Source organism: Pleuronectes platessa, chromosome 12 (genome assembly GCF_947347685.1).
Source record: "Pleuronectes platessa chromosome 12, fPlePla1.1, whole genome shotgun sequence".
NCBI lineage: Eukaryota > Metazoa > Chordata > Actinopteri > Pleuronectiformes > Pleuronectidae > Pleuronectes > Pleuronectes platessa.
The window spans coordinates 24046191-24067263 of NC_070637.1; the positions used below are offsets into that span (position 1 = coordinate 24046191).

At 41.7% G+C, this 21073-nt stretch overlaps 1 protein-coding gene across 4 annotated transcripts in view; it reads right to left on the reverse strand.

The window, feature by feature from the left end:
• The window catches only part of nckap1 (NCK-associated protein 1), a 27607-nt gene continuing 6534 nt past the window's right edge, over positions 1 to 21073 (reverse strand). Inside the window, exons 2-32 of one of the 4 annotated variants that reach the window (XM_053436075.1) lie at positions 20934 to 20951; positions 15254 to 15364; positions 13168 to 13254; positions 12996 to 13052; positions 12682 to 12824; positions 12481 to 12571; positions 11684 to 11821; positions 11525 to 11573; positions 11272 to 11428; positions 11019 to 11075; positions 10446 to 10542; positions 9628 to 9734; positions 9361 to 9493; positions 9050 to 9131; positions 8848 to 8906; positions 8556 to 8701; positions 8268 to 8400; positions 8040 to 8159; positions 6660 to 6799; positions 6218 to 6349; positions 5901 to 6119; positions 5422 to 5552; positions 5237 to 5334; positions 4995 to 5088; positions 4540 to 4622; positions 4332 to 4412; positions 4132 to 4225; positions 3922 to 4038; positions 2794 to 2903; positions 2565 to 2654; positions 1 to 2472 (exon numbers count right to left, since the gene is read on the reverse strand). In XM_053436075.1, the coding sequence (XP_053292050.1) occupies positions 2356 to 2472; positions 2565 to 2654; positions 2794 to 2903; positions 3922 to 4038; positions 4132 to 4225; positions 4332 to 4412; positions 4540 to 4622; positions 4995 to 5088; positions 5237 to 5334; positions 5422 to 5552; positions 5901 to 6119; positions 6218 to 6349; positions 6660 to 6799; positions 8040 to 8159; positions 8268 to 8400; positions 8556 to 8701; positions 8848 to 8906; positions 9050 to 9131; positions 9361 to 9493; positions 9628 to 9734; positions 10446 to 10542; positions 11019 to 11075; positions 11272 to 11428; positions 11525 to 11573; positions 11684 to 11821; positions 12481 to 12571; positions 12682 to 12824; positions 12996 to 13052; positions 13168 to 13254; positions 15254 to 15364; positions 20934 to 20951 (3291 nt within the window). In that variant the 3' untranslated portion in view covers positions 1 to 2355. Of the gene's footprint in view, positions 2473 to 2564; positions 2655 to 2793; positions 2904 to 3921; positions 4039 to 4131; positions 4226 to 4331; positions 4413 to 4539; positions 4623 to 4994; positions 5089 to 5236; positions 5335 to 5421; positions 5553 to 5900; positions 6120 to 6217; positions 6350 to 6659; positions 6800 to 8039; positions 8160 to 8267; positions 8401 to 8555; positions 8702 to 8847; positions 8907 to 9049; positions 9132 to 9360; positions 9494 to 9627; positions 9735 to 10445; positions 10543 to 11018; positions 11076 to 11271; positions 11429 to 11524; positions 11574 to 11683; positions 11822 to 12480; positions 12572 to 12681; positions 12825 to 12995; positions 13053 to 13167; positions 13261 to 15253; positions 15365 to 20933; positions 20952 to 21073 lie in introns of all 4 variants that reach the window. The other 3 variants (XM_053436074.1, XM_053436077.1, XM_053436076.1) reach the window with 3 other exon arrangements.

Sequence of the window (21073 nt, forward strand, 5' to 3'; positions counted from 1 at the left end):
TCTGACACAGCCCTAAAGTTTATTTTATTCATGTCATTTAAGTTACACGGTGGAATTAGAGACAAAAAAAAATGAAAAAGAAAAGAGGTTAGAAATAAAAAAAGAGCAACAACCACCATTTCACATCAAATGGCAGAATGTGTCCACGGATCTGTCCTCACAGGGTCATAGAGCGTACTACTGACTACACACACACACACACACAGGGTATGTACTGTGTAGTGTGTACTTTAGTTTTAGAGTTCAGTCGTGTGTAGTTCCCAGTATGAGCGTTCAGACAGATCCCTGGTGTTAGAGGGACATAAGCAGAGGGGACCACACGAAGGACGCATCATGTGTGTGTGTGTGTGTGTCTCAATGTGTCGTCTCTGCCACGTCTCCCTTCAGACAAATAACTGACTGCACTTTGAAAGAGGTCGTCCGTCCCTCTGTCCTAACAGGTCCCGAATAACCGTCTCAAAACAATTTAAACCGCTCAGGAGGAAAGGTCATCGGAGGACGACTAAAAAAAAAACCTCCAGCGTGTTATTGCAGCTCCGGACTTTTCACAGGTCGGAGGAATCGGTTTAACTTTAGATCTATTGTTCCCGTGAATCGCCGCTAACTACTTTTGCAAGATGTCATATAAATTATGTTTTGTTCATTACTGGAAAAAAAAAAAGAGCAGAAGAAGAAAAACACAACTACTGGTCCTCGAGCCAATCAGGAGCCTCGACTGTTAATAAATATGGACGCCATGACAGCTCTCCAAAAAGTGAAGCCAAAGCATCTTGATCATCCCCTGGTGGCTGACTGTAGTATAGGTTAATGAACTCAGCATTATCCGTGTTTGTGGATGGGACAGGGACCAGGTTAAAAGGTCAAAGTGCACGTTAAAATAGTTTCTGGCGTGTTAGTGTCGGATAAGTTTGGTTTTAATTCGTTTTTTAATGTAATAAAAGGGTGACAGGTCGTGATTGACAGCTGAGACTGGCGCTCAAGATGGCGGCGTTTGTAACCAGGATGTTTTGGCTTCATTTCTGGATATTAGGAAGTGTCGTCCATCTTTAAATTACGGCCCGTGACCACGAGAGTTGAGAGGAATATTAGCGCGGTCTCTGACAGCAAGACGGGTCGACCGGCTCCAGAACTACACTGTAGCTTCACTGCAGTATTTTCAAACTTGTATGTTCCCACTGTAAAAAGTTATGGTGTAACCGAGCTGCTGCGGATTCAGGCTGATTGTGTCCGGAATCATCCAAACGTTTAAAATGGTGTTTTCACCCGTTAACACCCAAACACTCCACCACTTCCAACCCCCTGATATACAAGTTGCTGTTTTTTTGTTTTTTTTAGTGTCAACACATTTGGCAAATCGTCGTTGTCGTCATCATCATTGTCGTCATCATAAAAATAACAAAAACATGAACATTAAAAACAGACGAGCTCAGTTCACATCAAAGTAGAATACGGATATTATATCTTTACCCACAAAGTTTGTTACGACTAGCTAGAAAAAAAGAAAGGAAACATCACCATGTTCTACAAGTGTGTGTCTGTCAGTGTGTGTGTATGTGTTTGCTATGAAATGTTCAAAGATTAGTGTTTGTAGTTTTTACATCTCCTCAGCATGTGTGTGTCTGTGTGTGTGTAAACTTACATTAACAAGCAACATGTCTTTCATTATCAACACATTATCACGAACCTCCTGCATAAAACCAAAATATTATAATAAAAATAAAAAACCCACATCACATCAGAACCATTTGCATTCCCAAAGTAAGCATCCAAAATCCATCACCACGTAGAAGCTGGCCACTGAAAATCTCTGATCTTTCATCGAAAAACAAAAGAATATTTTAGTGTCAACTATATATATACTATATATTTATATTTTTGTTCTTTTATACCAACCAAACATATGGTATATTATGTGTTGCTGTGGTTATGGTCCCTGGCAACATCATGAAAAAAGTACAATGATTAAAATAAAGACACTGATCCCCAACTTCATCCAGCTCGTGTGTATCTGTGTGTTTCAGTTTCTGCTCGTGTTTGTGTATTTTTGTCGTCTTTGTGCGATGAATTGTGTGTTTCTCGTGTTCTTTTGGCGTGTTTTTTTTTTTTAATGTACAGTATTTGTTCTGAATTCAGAGAGGACTTGTTTAAATGCTACACGTTTAGTGTGTTACGTTTTGTCGACACCGACTGTGTGTTTGTTGTCGTCAGGATGGTACGTTGAGGCATTCTAGGCATAGTTTAGCGTGTTTAGTTTGTCTTTAGTGTATGCTCTTAGTGTGTAATTGTCGTGGTACGAGCGCTAACGCTCTAATGGCAGACAGCACAGGAGGCCTTCGCTGTGTGTGCACTGAGTTTCTACGCATTAGAGCTGATGCTCTGTTTATAGACGGCGTGGTAGGCGTTTCGCAGCAGGACGTAGGGGAAGCAGGACTCCAGCAGGTCCATGGTCAGGAAGGGAGACTCCTGCACAATCTGAAACACAAAATGAAACACACAATCAGGCTGTCAGATGGTTGAAGTACATAGATGTGGTTTTGTCCTACGTTCAGTTTTCTTTCTCTCACCATGTCCAGCAGTAAGTAAACAGACTCTCTGTTACGTGTCGTCATCTTGTCCGTCTCCTGGCCGATCTTCAACAGGCTGGATGAGGCCAGCTACACACACACACACACAGACACACACATAGTAAAACATGTTAGAGAGGTGTGCTGCAGTTTGAAGCCAATTTCTAAAGCAGTCGTGTGCAGCGGAGGTTTAAAACAGTTTGATTGTTAATAAAGTAATTTGTCTTACAGCCAGGAACTCTTTCAGACGATCCTCTATGCTCCCCTTGTGGATGGTGAAGAGAGCTGCAGCGATCTGGTTGATGGCTTTGGCCAGGCAGTGGATGTTGTTACAGTGACCTGTAGGGGGCAGCACACACAGGGTTATTAAGAGAATAAGAACAAATGTATCCTGGTCTGATTTCTGATGATGTGTGTGTGTGTGTGTGGCTCTTTAATCTTTGCAGATTCTCCAGTCCAGAGGTGAAACTCATTTTTTATATTTCATGCAGATGACAGTTACCTCGTGTGTGTGTGTGTGTGAGATGCATAAAAAGTAGGTGCGTGTAATTGTACGCTCACTAAATGTTTAGTGCGATTGCACCGTCGTGAGATGTGCTGTCGGAAAACCAATCACATGCTAATACGCCGTCTGCATACTAACGCCGCTGCAGCCTATTACAACTCATTATCCTGTTCAACTGTTCTTTATTAACAATGGCGCCTTTCATTTCAAGGTTGTTAGGAGGCGACGTCTTGATAATTCATCCCCGAGTGACACAACTCTTTGAGACCTGATCACAGCTTCATTCAACCACAACAGTGTCTCTATTACACTGAAAAAATATATACAACGTTTATTTAACGTGATGAATCTTTTCACTGCAACGAATAAGGATTAAACGGGTCACACGGAGTAAACTGACCTTTATTCTCATTATTTAGAGAGGATGAGTAATCGAGTGCACACACATGAATCAAACTGAGGGCACTGGGTCAGTCTCATTTATATGCAGAGCAGATGCAGCAGATCATATCGCAGTAGGTTCTCCTGCTCTGAGTCGCTCCACCATGATTAGTCAATCGATTAGACGGAGGACAGAATATCTAACGGTGATTATTGTGGTAATAATTAACCCCGTATGAGTCTTTGTTTCAGAGAAAAGAAAAACATATTTCTCAGGATCAAGCTTCATTAGATTAAGAAGGAGAAGAGCAGTTGGTGAGTCTATCCCTCTGAGAGACGCCTTCTCACAATGTTAAAGAAAGTATTATTGGAAAGATCCTTTTCACTGATCTCCTATTAATAAATCTGTTTTTAATAGGAAAAATCCTTGTTCATATCACAAGAAAGCGTTGGAGCATCGCGGCGTCTTACCTTCGATGGCCGGGCTGTACTGGGACATCACGTTGCTCGCCAGCGTTGGCAGTGAAACGGCCACAAACACCATCAGCAGGCAGGCGATCTTATACTCCTCCTCTGGACTGATGTTCTCTGCACACACACACACATTAAAAGAAGGAAACTCATGAGAGAAGATTTGAAGAAGATGGATTCAGGTCTTATTCCTGTGTTTTTGATTCTCACCACTCTTCTGTGAGGACAGAGCCACGACCAGCGCCGGGTCGATCTCACAGGGTAAACCTGCGGCTGACGACAGCTCGTAGACATTCATGGCCACCTGGAAAAGAGACTTGATATTCACATACACACCAGGAGAGAGAGAGAACATCTGAACCCTGACAACAGGTGACTTTATTTGTATTTGTTTTAAATGTCGGTTTCACCTTCATGTCTGTCTCTCTGGGAATGTGGTCTTTGAAATCTTCCACCGAACTGACCAGGAATGGAATGTGACAGGATAAAACCTGGAGAAGGTGAGACAGGGACAAAACCATTATTGTCAAGGAAGAACAAAGGCATAATATTTTGTACATTAAAAAAATGTATGTGTGTGTGTGTGTGTGTGTGTGTGTGTGTGTGTGTGTCTCTTACATCTCTCAGAGCCTCCTGAGCGAGGGAGCGGAAAGACAAGATGACTCCAATGATGGTCATTCTCTTCAAAACACTGTCCACAGCTACAAGAACACATGAAAACTACATGTCAATAAAGCTTCAACCGTTAAATCAGTGGCAATAATTATCACTTTGATATTTGAAAAATGAAGAACAAGGCGGCTTTCCTTTGTAAGGAGTGTGAGTTTTAACTGTGTCCTGCTGAGAGTTAGTATTTGAAACAAGTGTTGGAAAATCTAACACAATTTAAAAAATACAGACGTGGTTTCTCTAATCAACACTTTTACAAGAACTTGACAAGAACACAGACAGAAAGTGGAATGAGACTCATCAGCTCTCTAAATATTTCCTGGAAAGATTTGACTACCAGAGGATATTTGATAGTGTGTGTGTGTGTGTGTTTGTGTGTGTGTGTGGGTGTATTGTATGTTTACAGGTGAGTTTCTTGAAGAGCGCAGCCATGTGCTCTGGTTTGTCGAAGCTCGTCCTCATCTGAGTCAGCACCTCCATGTTCTCCACCACCAGTTTCTACATGGACACATACACCCAGTTAATCTACATGAACTGAATCAAATCTGCAGTGTTTAAACCTTTAAATCAGAGGAGCTCCTGTGAGATTCAAACTTGTGTGTAAAGACAGTTCATTGTGTGTGTGCTTGTGTGTGTGTGTGTGTACCTTCAACTCCGCGACCTGTGACGAGATGTGCCACATCAGACTCTCACTGAGGAACTTCATCCCGTACGGCCCCAGCAGCTCCGACAGAGAACGCATCTCTGTGAAATAACACAGTAATAAGAAAATATTAAATATGGGTTACAACATGATATTTTTCACCTGTAGACTAAATTGTGTGTTTGTACCGGAGATGTCAGAGTATTCCTCAGCGTTGAAAGTCAGTTCGTTCTCGGTGGGCAGGTTGACAAAGGCCTTCATGGCAGGGAAGTAGGCGATGTGTCCGTTACTGACCTGACGGAGCAACGTCTCCAAATACCTGAATACACAAAATATAAATATAAATTATACATCCAATGGCAAACCTGAGAAGAACACTAAAAACACCCCGATAACCCCGTCTGACATGTGGATGTGCTGAAACTTTTTCTGCAGAGAGAATAATAAAAAAACTGTAATGGTAGAAACTGATTTCTGTCTGTGGAGCGATAAAAGATATATGCTTTATCTTTAATAAAAGAGTCTCTTACAAATCTGTGAGCGCAGGCACCAGGAAAGAAGCAAGTCTGTACAGGTACAACATGAGATTCTGAAATATCCCTCCTGCTGGAACAAAAACCTTCCATCTCCTTTTCTTTTTTAAAATCAGGCTTTAAAGTGAACGCACCAGTTTGTATACAGACTGGTGATGGTGGGTTCCCCGTGGCTGTCCAAGTGCTGCGTCTGCTGCAGGAGGACGTTGTTGAAGACGCGGGTGATGTCGATGGTGACGTAGTTCTCTATGGACTGCAGCACCGTCATGTAGGCCCGGACGCTGGTCAGCAGCTCGCTGGGCTTGGCTATCTCCTGGGTCGCCTGGTTGTACATCGTCATCCCCACTATGGACCTGGTGACGGAGGGAAGCAGTAAAAAAAAAAAGGTAAATAAAGGAGCTACATCCAAACACAACACAAAAAGGGATTTGACTTTTCTCTGTGTGTTTACTTGGTGAATCGGATCTCCAGGTGTGAGGTGAGATACTCTCTGGGGGTGAAGGTGTGTTCCCACACCGCCAGGTTGGGGACGTAGTTGATGGAGAAGCAGAGTTCAGATAACGCTGTGTGGAGTTTGTCCAGACTGGAAGAATAAAAGATAATAAAACAGGCTTTAGAAGATTTGATCAAACTCTTTATAGAAATAGAAAGAAGACAAATAGAAAAGGAAATGTAGAAAATCACAAGAACTCAACGAGTACAAGGATAAACCAGCAACATGAACATAGACAACTGTGAAATGGCGTTAATGGAAACTCTATTCAACAATACAAATTAGGTTATTAATCTATTATTAATAACTGTGAGAGTAGTAATTACGCATTCATATATTCAAAGAAAAACAAAGAACTGGAAGAGAGTAAGTGAGACACATGGTGAGTCTGGTTACTAACTTGGTGACCAGTAATCGGTTCTTCCTCATGCTCTCCACTCCCGGTTTCTCCCGCTCCGGCTCGCCCTTCTTCCCCGTCGCCTTCTTGCTCTTCTTGTTCACGGCCTGGCTGATGGTCTTCGCACAATGCTTGGGAAGCAGCTAGAGACGGGGAGGAAAAGAAGAAGAAGAAGATGAAGAGTCAAGTGGAAAGCAAACCCCAGACACACAGAGAAAGTGAAGATATTGATGGAAGGACCTCAGTAGATTTACTCAAATGTGTGAACGCAGCTTCCTGATACAGATGAACTTAAGAAGCTTTTGACGACAGGCATCACGGAAGGACTCAGAACATTAATGTGACAGCATGTAATATTACACAATGGGTATAAAAGTCAAGAGACTATGTTTTTTTTTTTTTTAAGTACATGTCAAGAAAACTTTGTGTTGAAGTATTAATTCATTCCTTCATTTATAAACCAGCTCAGTCTGAATGTGACTTGTTATCGATCAATCAGACTTTAACTTTGGGCTGAAAACATCAAGACACTGAAAACTTCTCTCAGCCTCTTCTCTCATTCTTGAAGGGAAATAGTTCGATGTTCAGAGAACTGGGCTCACTCGCTCTCTGCCAGAGAGATTTAATGAGAAGATCGATGCCACTCTCATTTCTGATCAATAACTCTCTCCCAGAACATAACTTGGCGGGGACCAGTAAGTCTCTACTGGTTGCCAGGCAACTGGTCAGAGCCAGAAGGAAAAATAGTCGTGCACATCACCTGAGATAAAATGGTGGATTGAGGTTTTTCGACTTCGGTGTTTTTATGGATTAAACAAACGAGATAAAAATTTGATAATTGATGAGCTGTAGAGTTGCTGAGTCAGGCGAGCTACTTCCAGTCTTTGTGTGAGAGCCTGGCAAACACTGTGCAACTTTAAATCCCACCTCACACTGAACTAGTGAATCGTCTAAGATGGAAAACCACAGCAATGATTTATGAACTCACACTGTACACTTCTGTATGCCCCCATTCATCTTCACTGTATTTTATCATTTTGCAGAGGAGAGTTTAGGGAACTGACTCGTGTGCGACAACATGAAGACGGCTGACATGTCAGAAATCCATCTGACCGTCCAACCTGCTGTCGGGAGCATCTGATCGCTCTTTGCTCTCCTTGTTAACGGAACAACAAACGATGCAAACTGAAGCTGAACTTCAGTCAGACTCCGAAACGAGTCGTGAGTCTCAAAAACATGTTTAAATTGCACTGTGTATCTCCGGCTTTAGATTCCAGGCTGCTGCTGTGGCCTTGTATTCACTTTACAGACATGAGATCAGTGATGATCTTCAACAACGAGTCTTTCCTTTTCACTTGCTGCCGTTCCCTGTGTGTTCCTCACCTGGTCGCTGAGTGTACATTGTTCAGTGCAGATGTCTGTGATCAGGTTTCTGGCCTGTTTGGCCATTTCATCCAGAAACATGTTACACAACGACAGGCTCCGATCTCCTATGTGGTGTCGCTGCGGAGGAGGAGGAAGAGTAAAAGGACATAAGTCACGACTGAATAGTACTGTCATCATTAATATGTGTGTGTTACAATAGATGTGTGTGTGTGTGTGTGTCTTTACCTCTTCAGGACAGAGCTCGTGTGTACAGGACATGAAGTGTGTGCAGAGCAGAGGGAAACAGATGGAGTGTCGGCTCTGGGAGGGAAGTTCCAAGCACTGCTGGAACATCTTCTCAAATGCACGGCTGTAGAAGCTACACACAGACACACACACAAAAAAAACATGAGGACACAAATAAAACAAACACTCGAAGTTACGTATTTTTATTAATATGTCTGAAGATAAGATCTATTCTCTTGGTTCATCCTACCACTTGTGTGCGTTAGTGTGTGTGTGTGTGTTTCTCACCAGAAGATGGACAGGTCGGACGTCTCAACCAGCATCTCCACCAGAGAATCCACCATTTTTGTGTGGAAGATAATGGTGTTCATCATTTTACCAAGCTCCTTGTGATCGGCTATTCCAAGACTGGCCTTGGACACGCTTGTGTAGGCCTGAAGAAAAGAAAAAAAGAAAAGAAACAGAAACAGTCAAACCAACAACAGAGTAAAGACACGTTGCACTGACAGAACTTCTGTGTGTTTAAGTAGGTTTGTGTGTGTGTGTGTGTGTGTGTGTGTGTGTGTGTGTGTGTGTGTACCTGCAGTCTGAACCAGTCCAGCCTCATGCCTCTGAAGTCAAACACCTCTCCGTCCTCCACTGCAACACAAACACAACAATTAACTCAAATTCTATCAACACAGAGATTGGTATCTAACATAAGGCAAGATTACCCCATTACACACATTTTACTTTTATTAATATGAGTTTAATTACAGCAAAGATAAAAAGTGACGTTTTACCTTGTTTGACACTGAGAGAGGTCATAGTGTTGACAAATGAAGACATGATTATAGACTCGTCCTCTGGACACACGGACAGGTTCTGTTACATTGAAGACAGATTATAATTTCGGGTTAGAAAAGATGCGCAGCGTGGAAGAATCTTTATTCTGACACACAAGATTAAAGCTTTTAGTCTGTGTTTATCTAAAGGACATTCTTTAAAACTCATGCAGATCCACATACAGCGTCTTTGCGTGTGTGTAAGAGTGTGTATGCATTTAGTGTGTGGTTCTACCAGTGTGTGTTAAAGAGTATGAATGTGTGTATACCTGCACCAGCTCATTCAGCACCACAGCATCAAACCCTGACAAGTACTGGACGTAATATCGCTGCATCACCGGGCCATACTTCCTGACATGAGCTCTGAGCTCCTCCATGTAGAAGATCAACTCTGCTATGTGTCTGCAAAACACACACGTGCACACAGAGTCAGACGAGAGGTGCACAAGCAGCGAAGCAGAAAATATGCAAAGGACTTGGTGGTAATTGCATTTAGATGTGCACTGAAATGTTGATGCAGGTGAGCAGGTGCGTACTTGTCTATGAAGTCGTCTGTGCTTTTCTTCTGGATGTTGTCTGCATGTCGGAGAAGCCATATTATCTCGTCACGGGCGAACGACAGCGCCATGAACACAAATAACGCCTGGTGGGAGAAAGAGAGAGAGAATGAAATGAAATGAAGAAACATGGCAAGTAGAGAATGTGATTTAAATACATTTCTGATAAATTTCCAGGAGCAGTTGGAAGCAAGTGCACACTCAGAGTGTCTGAACCAAATATGCAAAATGTTTACTGTCCGTCTGGCTCATGGTTAAATTCTGTCACAGATTTATGAAGGTCACCATCTGGCCACTGGAGGTCAGACCTTTTTTACGATGGTAATATCTATCGGCCCTGGTAAGCTGCAAAATCTAGGCAACATAAAAACTGGTATTGCAATGGTTTAAAATTTCATTATGGTTTATCGTATATACCAAAATTCCACAGAGAAGAGCCGAGTCATAATATAAGGACATTTAGCTTGAAATTCTGAATGTTTAAAGGTGATATTCAAGTTTATATTGTGCCTATGTCTTTATCTGTTTATACTATTTGTATTTGTTGATGCAAAAATGTTCTAATGGAGAGAGAGTCATGTCTTACATAAAGATTTTGTTCTCAGTGATTAAGTGTTGTTTGTTTAAAATAGCAGCCGACTTTCTGGGAGACGATAGCAGTGTGCAAGGGGGAGTGACTAAACCTAAAGATCTCTATTGTTATTATGAGGAGTATAAACATTCTTTCTGAACAAAATGAGAATATGGCAGGCAACCATTGTCTAGATAATTAATGGTAATCACAGATTTTCCATTACCTTAGGACCGAGCAGTCCAGGCTGATCCGCTAAAACCGTGGCCAGCTCCTTCAGAGCCGATCTGAGGAACTTGCGTCTCTCTCGGTGCATGGAGCCTCTGCAGAGAGTCAGACAGGCAGCGGAAGTCAGAGCAGAGCATCAAAACACACCAGCCGCCTGATTAAACCGTATTTTGACACTTTCAGGACAATCCCGCCAGAGGACATAAAAAAGTAAGACTATGACAGGAGCAGGAGGAGAAAGAAGATGAAAGGGGAAGATGGAATAAGTAATGGGGATAAAAGCAGGGATGAGACTGAGGGGGAGACAAAGAGGGGAGGATGAAACAGGGAAAAAACTGAATAGGGGATAAAGGGAGGAAGGAGGTGATCTGTCTGGGTGACACTCTCCCGGAGAGACACAAGAGGGTAGAAGCAAAATAAAATATGGTTAAATAGGAAGGAGGTGAAAAAATGATAAAACTGGAAATGTGGGCAGTGAAAAGAAGCAATAAAAGTGAGGAACAAAAAGTAGAAATATGATGAAAATCTCCAGAGATATGATGAAGGAATGAGAAAGGGATTATATACATACGCATGAGACAGGGCCTGTTCTTTGCACTCCCTGATGTCGTTGATGCGTTTGTTGTACCTGGAAAAAAACAAAGCAACGGAGCATTCGCATTATACATATCATTTTTCAAATTCCAATCTCGTCTCAAAACCCTGGGAAACTCAGTACTGCTTAATACAAAGGCTTGAATGATAAATAACTCTGTTTTTCTAAATACAAATCGGTGAAACGTGGTTCACTCATGGCCTGTGTCTTCACATGTAAAGGTTTTTACCCTCTGATGTTCACAAACAGATCCTCTGCGGCCTTGTGGATGTGGAAGACCTCGTCCCTGAAGAGGCAGAGGCAGGTGGAGCTTTGCAGAGCCAACTTCCACAGAGACAACGCCGCTGCATCGGTGTTCAGCACCGCGTGACACAGGATGAAACCGACTGCAGACAGAACAGAAAGGGGGTTTATGAGTGCGTGCTGGCAGAAGCCTTATGATCAAGTCAGATGAAGGGTTTAAATGTTTCTGCAGTACTCACAAACAATCCACTTCTCCATCGCGTCCAGTGACAGATATTCACATGGCATCTGAAGACAGAAATGTAAGAGGTCAGTGAGGCGTCATCCCCAAAAACAAGTTTTAGTTTCACTTTAGTTATGTCTGGACGGATGCCATTTTCCAATATTGCCATACTAACAGTGTCTGACTGAGCAGGATTGAGCATGGTGGAGGGGGCAGAGATGAGCGAGAGCAGCTGGGCGTTCCTCCATTGGTCGGCAGACAGGTTCCTCCTGGGGTAAACCATCGTGAGACTGATCAACGCGTCCGACAGGGACTGCAGGGGAGGAAGGGCAGGAAGAGATGAAAGATATGAAACAGACACTGAAACTTACTGTACTGATATTATTAAAAAAATGGCCAAGTTTTATGGTTTATTTATGACAAATGAGCCAAATTAACCAGTTTGTCTGGATGTGAGTTCATCTTTCTGCCTTTGTGGATGACCATGCATCTCTGTACTGCGTGAAACTCTATAAAATATGTCTCTGTACTGTAACATGATCCAACTTCATTTGTGTATGAAGTGTATTAAAGTAAAAACTGCAGCGTTAGTGTTTCAGTGGAATGAAAACACATTAGCTTCACTTTGATTTTAATTGAGCTGATACTTCTGCTCCCGCATCAAAAACAGGAAATAGTTTCAAGTAACTGAGCTCAATTTGGCTGCTAAGGCAACTGTGCCTCTGTTTAAAAAGATGATATCTGTTGCACACATGGTGGATCACACTGTAAACATGCACAACTACTTCAGAGGTTTACTCTGTGCTACTCTTACAAGGCAGAGAAAATGTGATAAGTAAAAACACTGTAAAAAGCCAAAAGACCAACAACAAAAATGGGAGTGTTTTGTTTGTAAGTTGATAAAACGGAACAGGACAGTTTAAAGGGACTTAGGGGGGCACTGGTAAAAGGGACCTAAATAAAAACTCCTACCTTTCCATGTGGAACAAACTCCTCCATCATCTTCTTCAGAGGGTTTTCATAATCCACAATCATCTGGCCCAACCTGGGATACTCACGATCACTGTAACACACACAGAGTCATAACTTCAACATCATTTCCAGGTTAAATCTGTATTTTTGTGGTAAGTAAAAGAGAACACTAAGACAAATGTGTTTGTGCGTCTTGCTCACCTGGCTCCATGTGTCATCTCATGGGCATAGTTGTACAGCCCTATGATGGCTTTCCTCTCCTCTATGCGTGACAGTATCGTCATCAGAGTAGTGTAGGTCACCACCAGGTCCAGGTAGTTCTTGGTCAGGTCAAAGTTCACCGTCTGGCAGGAGACAAATAAAAACCACCAAAATTACACTTTTATAACAGATTGAATTGTATTTACCTTTACAGCATCTCTTAAGCAAATAATTCACATTGTTGTAGTCTTTAATAATATACACAGACAAATATTATGTCTGTATCTATCATCTGGTTTGTGTGTTGCACTTACAATATCAAAGAAGACCTGGCAGGCGTCGATGGTGTTCAGCAGCTCACACACATGGTCCTGTGGATGAAGAAGATTCTTCATTAGAAGCAATAGATCACAATTTCCCTCACAGTTTACCATCACTATGTGTGTGTGTGTGTGTGTATGTGTGTGTGTGGGTACGTTTTCCTACCTTGAATTCCATGACATCTACAAAGGTAAAATAGTAGAGAGCCAAGTTTTTCAGGATCTCTGACTTCTCCTTCTGCAGCTGAGCCAGCTGTTGCTGTAAAGCCACACAGCAGAAGACACAGTTACAGAGGAACTAATAAATATGTGATTAACACAACCCGTTTATTATTCAATGGATTCTCTACCCCCCAAAATAATGATTTGTCTGCTTGAGTCCTTCCTTGATGTGTTCTATATGTGTCCCATTGACAATTAGAAACTCAACTACTCTGCTCTATCAAGTTATCAAGTTGCTGTGAAAGATATGATTTAAGTTCAAGGTCAAATTTTCTTCTTTGTGTTTTAACCAATACTAAAGCTGTCCATCCAACAATGTGTTGTCTAGGTTTTTAAAGACAGAATTGAAATAGGAACTTCAATCAAAGCACTGAAAGCCAAACCTCTTTCTGTGCGTGCTGATGGTTGGAAATGTTTCTCAGTGGATGCTGTGTTTCTTATTTCAAAATAATAATAATTCAAATAATTCAGCTTTAAAAGACTGTCACGTCAATCTTTTAAAGTCAAACATGCAGAGTGAAAGCTCTACTGTAGCTAACAAAAAGCTGTTTCTATCAAACCCATCTCCAGAAGCTGTGAGCGTCTGAGCTCAGAGCCGTAGCCTGAACCAGAGCTAATCTACCAAGGAAAGAGGGAGAAGGTGTAGAAGGAAGTGTGGGACACTGCTGCTGCACCGAGGAGTTCAAACTTCAGTTACACAAAGAGGAAGTGTTTAATCTTTATCAAACTTGTAGAGGTGATTAGTTTCCTGTTATTTATCTCTAATTTGTTGAGGCCAGTTTCCCTGTATGTTGGTTTCTGTTGCTGCTAAATGAAAGAGGCCGAGAAGAAGCTCACAAGAAGCTATATCTACTGTTTATATCACTCCTCAGTACAGGCAGTCAGTGAGTTATTTAAACAGCCAGCTAGTTGGTCATCGAGCCATCTAACCAATCAGCAGCCAGCCGGCCAACCCAGTATAAACCAGCCACACAGTCACTCAGAGGATGAAGGAATGAAAAGTATAAAAAGCTGCCAGCGAGGACAGAGGGGAGAAGGCGGAGCGAAGGAGGACACACTGCAAATAGCTTCAAAAACAGGTACAACCGAATAACGTTATCGCAAAACTTAGGTACATAAACTAAAATACAAAAAGGTTACAGGAACTTAGATACAAAAACTTACCAAAAAGCACAAGTCCGGAATAAGCCGAGTTTTAGCATGCAAAACACAAACAAACACAGAAACAAAGCAGAAAAACAACGTAAGAGACAATTTCTGCACAGTTATACTGAATAAAGCAGTTAGCTTGACACAAACACACACGCACGCACATACAAACACACGCACACATACACAGCTCTTTGCTTAATGACAGTTTCACATAAACACCAAGGCCAGATGCTATGACTTAAGCTAACAAGTAAAGCTAAAAGAAATATTTGATGAGCAGTGATTAGTTTAGTTCACTCAACAAACCTCCAGCACAATCACAGACACACTCAGAACTACAATCACAGTCTTGTTCACACAATCCATTCTGGAAATAAAACATAATCTGCAGGTTAGAATATCATTTGCCAAGTGGAGAGAAAAGGTTTCATGTTGTATCACTGGATTTTACCGATTAAGGGGAAAGTGCTTGTTTGATTGTTTAAATACAATCTTCCACTGCAATGAAGCTATTACAGAACATAATTGTAAACTGAGTTATAGCTGCAATGTTATAATAAATTGATCAGTTCAAAGCAAATTGTTCAATAATTATATTGATATAATTGAATAGTGATGTCCCCAGGTTCTCAAATGGAAGCACTTGTTAACTTGACGACGTCACCTTGTGGGGTAAGATACAACATTTTACATTTTTAACTGTTTTATGAGAATTTATAGATTCAAATATGAATTAATTATTCAAGAAAATGATCAGGAGATTTATCTTTAATGAAAATAACCGACATCCACAGCTCTAAACTGAATAATATCATTTCTGACATAAAACTGTCTATTGCAAAGCGAAAGTCGAAGTGACGGGCAGGTTTCACACTTACGTTATTATTCCGTGTCTCCACCGCAGGAAACTTCCTGACGATGAATTTAACCGCCGACTCCAGGTTCTTATCAACGAGATAGGAGGGCTTAGCCTTGGGATCCCCACATGCCTGGAAAGGAGAGGAGAAGAAGAAGAGGTGAGCCGAGTCACAAGAACAAATATGATGAAGTAAACCTCTAAGCTCTTTACTCTTTATCTCATCATTTCTGACTCTATTTATTCTATCATATCTTTCCTCATGATCAGGCATGTTAGATGTGTGGTCATCGCCAGGGACACATTTAGTGCTCACAGTTTAAACTGGTTTATCTTAGATGTGAGGAGGGGGGGAGGGGAGGGGGTCGGTAGATGAAATACTGACACCACTGACATTGAGTGACGTTTCCGGGACATGAAAACGAGCACACACAAAGCTTGATGCAGTGACCCGAGTAAATGTCTAATTCGACATGTAGATGTGCATGTTGACAAAGGAGATTTGGGAAGGTTTACGTTTGGGGGGGGGGGGGTTGTGTTTAGATAAACCAGGTTCAACTGTTGTAAAAGAGCCTCAAGTGATCAGTGGTTCTCAGCTGCTGCCATGACTAATTGAACGTTTTATGTTGAATTGAAATGATACTTTGTGTTAGAGCCGGACCTTGAGCCAATAACGATATTATTCTCAAGATGTTATAATTACAAAGAAATATAATTGAGGCTTAATATTTAACTGATTAACGGTAATGTTTACTATAAATGACTTTATATGAAAACAAAATATATATACAGCCAAATATGTGAATGCAGTGAAATATTTTTTTATTTAAATGTATTTAAATTCACATCTTTTCCACATTGTTTATTCTATAAATGAAATACTAAACATTTAATGGCTCAAATGCTCAACTGTACTTTAGGTTTTTGTGGACAAAACAATTAAGTAAATAGATATATTCATTTATCGTTATCGAAAGTCAAGGCAGATGTTCTCTACAGCAGCAAGAGGTTGAGAACCACTGAGTCCCAGGTAAAGAGAGGGTTTGAGTTTCAAACTGTCTACGAGCTGTCACTGGTTAGTGTCACTGTACGACAGGCAGAGTGATGGATGGGTTGAGTGAAGGAGGGACTGAATGAAACAGCAGAGATACAGAGAGATAAATACACAGAGGAGGAGGAGGAGGAGGAGGAGGAGGAGGAGGAAGGGGAAAGAGGGGGAACTTAAACAAAAAGGGGGGGGGGGGGGGGGGTCACACATAGGGGTCAACTGAGAAATGACGAAAGAGCCTGAGACGAGAGAAATACGCTGTTTTTAATGTGTCCTGTCATCTGCACCTACACCAGCTGAACTTTCTGGAGAACAGCAACATTAATTCTCAATTCACTGCATCTGCAGACCTATTTTATAAAATCTAGTTAAATACTTGAATCTACTCCTCAACAGGGGTCACAGTATCTGCCTCACAGTCTATGGCAGGAAGCAGCAGCGCTCATGCATTATGGGTAGGGCCGTAGTGGATGGCGAGGAAGGTGTGGTCCATGCATGTGCCATAAACAGAGTGGATGTATAAAGGAGGTTGGCTGCAAACACAGAGGAACGATCCTAGAAGAGGTCAGTGTCTTTGACCATTCTAAGGATTCAGTTCCTCGTGGTTAAGGTTTAAGTTTAGAGAGTGGAAGCACACATGTAGAAAAAAGGCATAAAAAGTAACATGAGGTTACGAAAATGAAATCTTACAACACAAAACTGCACCGTTAATGACATGTTGCTTCTTGTATTAACAAACCACAGCTAATGAACCAACGGGCTTGAAACATCACCACAACCATAAATCAGGATTTCAGTTTGCATGGCGCTGGAATGTCTCCAGCTGGAGCCAGTGCAAAATGAAACCACAAACAGCAACACATGCTAGTTCACACGAGCACAGGAGGGAACGTCTACCTGGGTTTAATACGTGATGAAACACAAAACTGAGGTATCAAGAGCAACACACCACACTGCAGACAGTGTGTGTGGTCGTAGCAACACAACTTAGAAACCTTCGAACCACAGAGATCAGGGCAACAAGGAGGATTTCAAACTAAAAACTAAAACTTAAATTTAACAGATTAGCTTTGACTTTGACAGAGCCACCGTTTGTGGATGTTGCTGGTTTACCTGCAGGTTCAAGACCAAGCACCTGCTCCCACTTTGCATCCGATATAATCTGTTACCTCAGAGGTTTTCCTTTGCCTGGAGTTTGTGTATTTTTAGCAGGATTAAGGTACAACTACTGAGCCAATTACCACGAAGCTTGATGAGTCATTGAAGAACCAAGGAATTACATTTTTAACTTTTTTAACATTGTGAATTGTTTTTCCAACATTTGTGCAGATCAAAACAAAATCTGGATCTAGTAAATTAAAGCTGTTTTATGGTAACAAATAGGACTGGCAAACTCCAATTACCACCAATTAGTAAAGAGATAAAGTCATTGGATTAATTGTTTGCAGGATTACGTAAAAACTACTACAAGCCAAGCTTGATGCTGGAATGGGTCTGAGAAAAAGCCCGATAAATTAGATGCGGAATAATCCTTTTGAGCTTCTACAATAAGAACTAGACAATCATTTGTAGAATTTTACGAACTTGGCAAAGTCGTGCATGTCTTGTTTAACGTGGGATGCAAAATGGCGCAAGTGTAAAATAGTCTTAAATCCCTTCCAAAAATCCTGACAGGAGAAAAAAGCACGGGCAAAGTTAACTAAATAGCTTGTCTCATGCTAACAACTTAACTAAAACCCCAGTTCAGTTTGTTTAGTTTGTTGCTGGGGTCACCTCCCTTTCTAGAACACCAGAAACAAGCAGTGCTGAGCTCGTTCTGAAACACATCTACTGGTGCGGGATCTCAAAACACAAAACACTGGGACTCTTTGACACAGGACAACACACAACACCAACACGATTGTCAAAACCCATCAACGACACAGACTGGACCTTGAGTCTCAGCTTGTTTCCTCGCGCCCACTTCTCTCACATCTGACCAGATGTCCAACCTCAAACAGATCTCACTGTCAATGTGTGTGTCAGATCTGTGTCGCGTGTGAGAAGCAGGCGGAATATTAACCACGATAACAAGGAAACAAGATGTGACTGGGTAATCCATGCAGCTGCAGGCACAAGCCTCCATTTTCTAGCTAATACAGCGCTCTTCTGACAACAACACAGCGCTAACCTAGCCCTACACAACAGACTAGTTTCTATATTGGCCACTAGGAAGGTAGTTACCCTTTGATTCACTCCGGGGAACTGTGGAGTAAAAACCGCTGTTGGGTTAGCAATGGTACTCTAACTCAAAATTATACCAACAATCACAAGTTTCTGAATAGCCGTCATTTAGACATATTTATAGACCTTTTGTCTTCCTAGGAACTCACTCACAATATTCTCAGACTTCTGTTGGTGGATGTGATGCTGTAGTGACTGACTTTAACATTAAGCCTTATGAGATTCATGTGAGAGCAAAATATAAGGTGATAAAACTAATATTTAATACTGACAGCTGAATTACAGATGACAATGACATGATTCTGACAGAGAGTTCGATTAACAGCACATTGACAGACATTTGATGTAAACAACTAGAATATGCTTTGAATCATGATTGGCAGAAATGGACAGTTATAGTTAATGGGCTCAAACATGCAAATTGTCCAAAGGGATGATTCAAAATTGTTTCTACTTTGAAACTAGCATATAGTAGAGACGTAGATATAGCCACAACATTACAGCATCTCACTTGAGCTATGCTACAACCTCAATTATTATCAGTTTCTTACTTTCAGGAGTTGAGGGCAGAATTGGCTACCTAGCTTCTTAGCACCACAAAACAAAACGATTCAACACTAATGTTGAATAATATTAGTTGTGGTGGTGGCTAGTGCAATAAGCTGGCTAGCTGGGTTTGGGTGGGGGGCGATGGAAGGATGGACGGAAGGGTAGGCGGGTGGGGGGGGCAGTGAATGACAGGAGAGGGCATGGGAATAAGCTGAGAATCAGTAGTGGTCAGGAAGGAGTAAGGGTACTGTTTCCTGGATACCAGAACAGACCTTAGTCTCGCCTCCACCCTCGTTCCTCCACTCCAGGTAGCAATTAACAGCCAAGCTTCTCAAATGGTCCCCCACACTGACCCAACATATGGCAGGGGACTCCCCAGCAGAGAGCACTGGGCTGAAGGGAAACCTACATCTGAAAACTAATTACGCCTGCTAATTACAGGGTAAAATATTCAGAACACCCTGTGGCATCTTTTTAGCAAACCTGCCGAGTCCCAGGAAACCACTCGTAAAACCAACTTGTCACTGCCGCACTGAGAGGATTTTGTTCTGCTGCTCCTCACAGTGTGAGCGCACTTGTTTTCACAAGGAGGGATTTAGTGCAGCGATAAAGACATGTTAAAAAAAAGTCCAAATAATGGATGGTCTCATGTGATTGGAGAGAGAACCACTAAAGAGCTGGAGGAGTGCCTGCTGGCTGGCAGCTCTATAGACCTAATCTTCACTCATCCTTCTGCATTTGTCAGCGTTATTCCCTCTGCTAGGATACCTCTGAGCTCTCTGGGATCATGCAAATATAAATCTGCAGCCAAATCAGGTAATTTATGAGGTACTACTTCAAAACCAAATACATTATTTGAAGCTTCTAAAAAGGCAGCTTCTCATAACCTGTCCAGATTAAGGCAGATATTTCCAGAATGAACTTTTTCCTCTGTGCTTAGGCCTCTTGTCCACACGCAACTTTTAAAAACACTGCTTTCTGTGTATACATATTAAAAAGGAGCATTTAGGAAGTGATGGCGTCACATCTTACATTTTGCGCAAGCCTGTTGTTGCTTTGTGTAATGAGCATGCGCCAGAGACAACAACAATGGCAGCTACATACGATTTCTCTACATTTGGTTAGCACGGCTAGGTCTAATTACATGTTCACAGCTAGATTCATCCTTACTGCACCACGTTACCAGCATTCACAGGAGTCTGCCTCAACAAATATTACTTCGTCCACAGCGCTCTTCTCTGGCAATTGACGGAGCAGGGACTTTATCGCCACCTACAGGGCTTTGTAGGGATTTTTGTGTTCTTGTCTGGACGGAGATATTTTGTCAAATAAAGTTTGTGTGGTTGAAAATTTGTTTTGTTTAAACGCAGCAGAAAATATCTGTTCCAATTTGTTTAAATACAGAGCAGATTAACAATATGTAACCTGGATTATTACCAATGCATAACATTGAAAACTGACATTTTAAATGAATATTTTCTTAATTTTTTTAACAGGAGCCCAGCCAGTCTTTCTAGATGCACTAATTTGATCAGGTACTATGATAATAATATAACTAATAGAATCGGCATATTTAGCCTCCATATTTAGTTTGACTGATTTCTGGTTAGCATCCACAAAATGTTGAGTTTTGCTTTGCAGACTAGTTATGTCTCAGGACTAAAAGAACTGTGTGTAAATGGTGTTTCAGCCTTTAATGTCAGCATTGCAGATTCTAACATGAAGAGGAGTGAGGCACAAAGGAGAAGACCAACAGATCAGTACAGGTAGCCAGGAGCAGGAGGAGGAGGAGGAGGCGAGGAAGGGAGGAGGAAGAGTAGGGAGCTGAGGAAGGGTGAAGGAGGAGGGGTTTCATTAGTGGAAGGTGATAAACTTTGCAAACCTTCCAAACTTGTCCTTGCTGCATAGGAGAAGGGGGGGGAAGCATTGGAACGGAGAGAAGAAGAGAAAAAATCAAAAACAAAGAGCCCACCCAGACAAACTGCTGCATCAGTGATCTACACACTCACAAATACATACACA